Genomic DNA, 1,033 nt, shown 5'->3' on the forward strand with positions numbered 1-1,033 from the left:
AAGAAGACGACTTCATGGGACGAAGATTGGGGTCCTATAAACGGGCGTAATGCCGCAGCTCCTAATCCTCTAGCATCCAATTCGACATCTAAGCATTCCGTGCCAACTCCACAGCCTATTTCTGTTCCCACCATACCTTCGCAATCTTTGATGCCCAGCATTAGCCCACAAACAACATCTATCCCTTCTGTTGATGTCGAGTGGCCGCCACCAAATCCTTCGTCTCTTTTCATTTCCCAAGCATCGGCTAACGATAAGCAGAAGCAGAACTCCGGCAGACCTTTCGATGGAAGTTTCGATGATATAGATCCATTTGCCAATTGGCCCCCTAAGCCAAATGGTTCCTCAATCAATAACCTGAGTTCTAGCAATAAGCCTTATAACAATTTCATTGGATCAAAACCCAACCAAGAGAGTGGAAATGTTAAAGACTCTTTATCATGGGGGTCCAATAAAAAAGCTAATTTGGATATTGGATCAATTTTTGTATCAGCAAATAGTATTGGGCATACTGCTCCTAAGCTCGCTCCACCTCCATTAACTGCTGTGGGACGAGGTCGTGGAAGAAGCCAAGTATCGCTGTCGAGTCATACGAAGGCTTCGTCGGAACAGCAGCCTATTTTAGATTTGCTCTAGAAGTATGTTTGATTTTGCGTTCGGAGTTGGGAGGGTAATTTTTGTAAAGAAAAAGAAGGGTTTAATGCGTGTATTATTTGCGTTACATGTTGCATTCTTTGATATTGTTGAGGTGATGGGGGATAAAATAAAGGCAACTTAGGCTATTTTGTGCCTTCAGTTTTTTTTTTTTAATCAATATTTTCTGCAGTTATAGTTGTTTGTTAGTGTTGTTAGTGTATAATTACCGTACACAAAAGAAACTCTTTTAGAAGGTTTGGGTGCATTTCGGGCGGCGGTGCGATGCAGCATTATAATGTTCTGTTTCGTAAAATTGTAAAATTGTGATTTGTCTGCTATTTCAAAAATCTGCTGTTGAACCTCTTAAGTGTGGTGGCACGGATTAAGATGTAGTTTG

General features: G+C 41.2%; 1 protein-coding gene across 1 annotated transcript; it reads left to right on the plus strand.

Moving 5' to 3' along the window:
- Positions 1-6: 6 nt before the first annotated feature.
- Positions 7-928, plus strand: LOC110034779. The gene has a single exon (XM_020739021.1). The coding sequence runs from the start codon at positions 151-153 to the stop codon at positions 634-636; it is 486 nt and encodes a 161-aa protein (XP_020594680.1). The 5' UTR covers positions 7-150; the 3' UTR covers positions 637-928.
- The last annotated feature ends 105 nt before the right edge of the window (positions 929-1,033 follow it).

This window comes from Phalaenopsis equestris, unplaced genomic scaffold (genome assembly GCF_001263595.1).
Source record: "Phalaenopsis equestris unplaced genomic scaffold, ASM126359v1 Scaffold193321, whole genome shotgun sequence".
Taxonomy (NCBI): domain Eukaryota; kingdom Viridiplantae; phylum Streptophyta; class Magnoliopsida; order Asparagales; family Orchidaceae; genus Phalaenopsis; species Phalaenopsis equestris.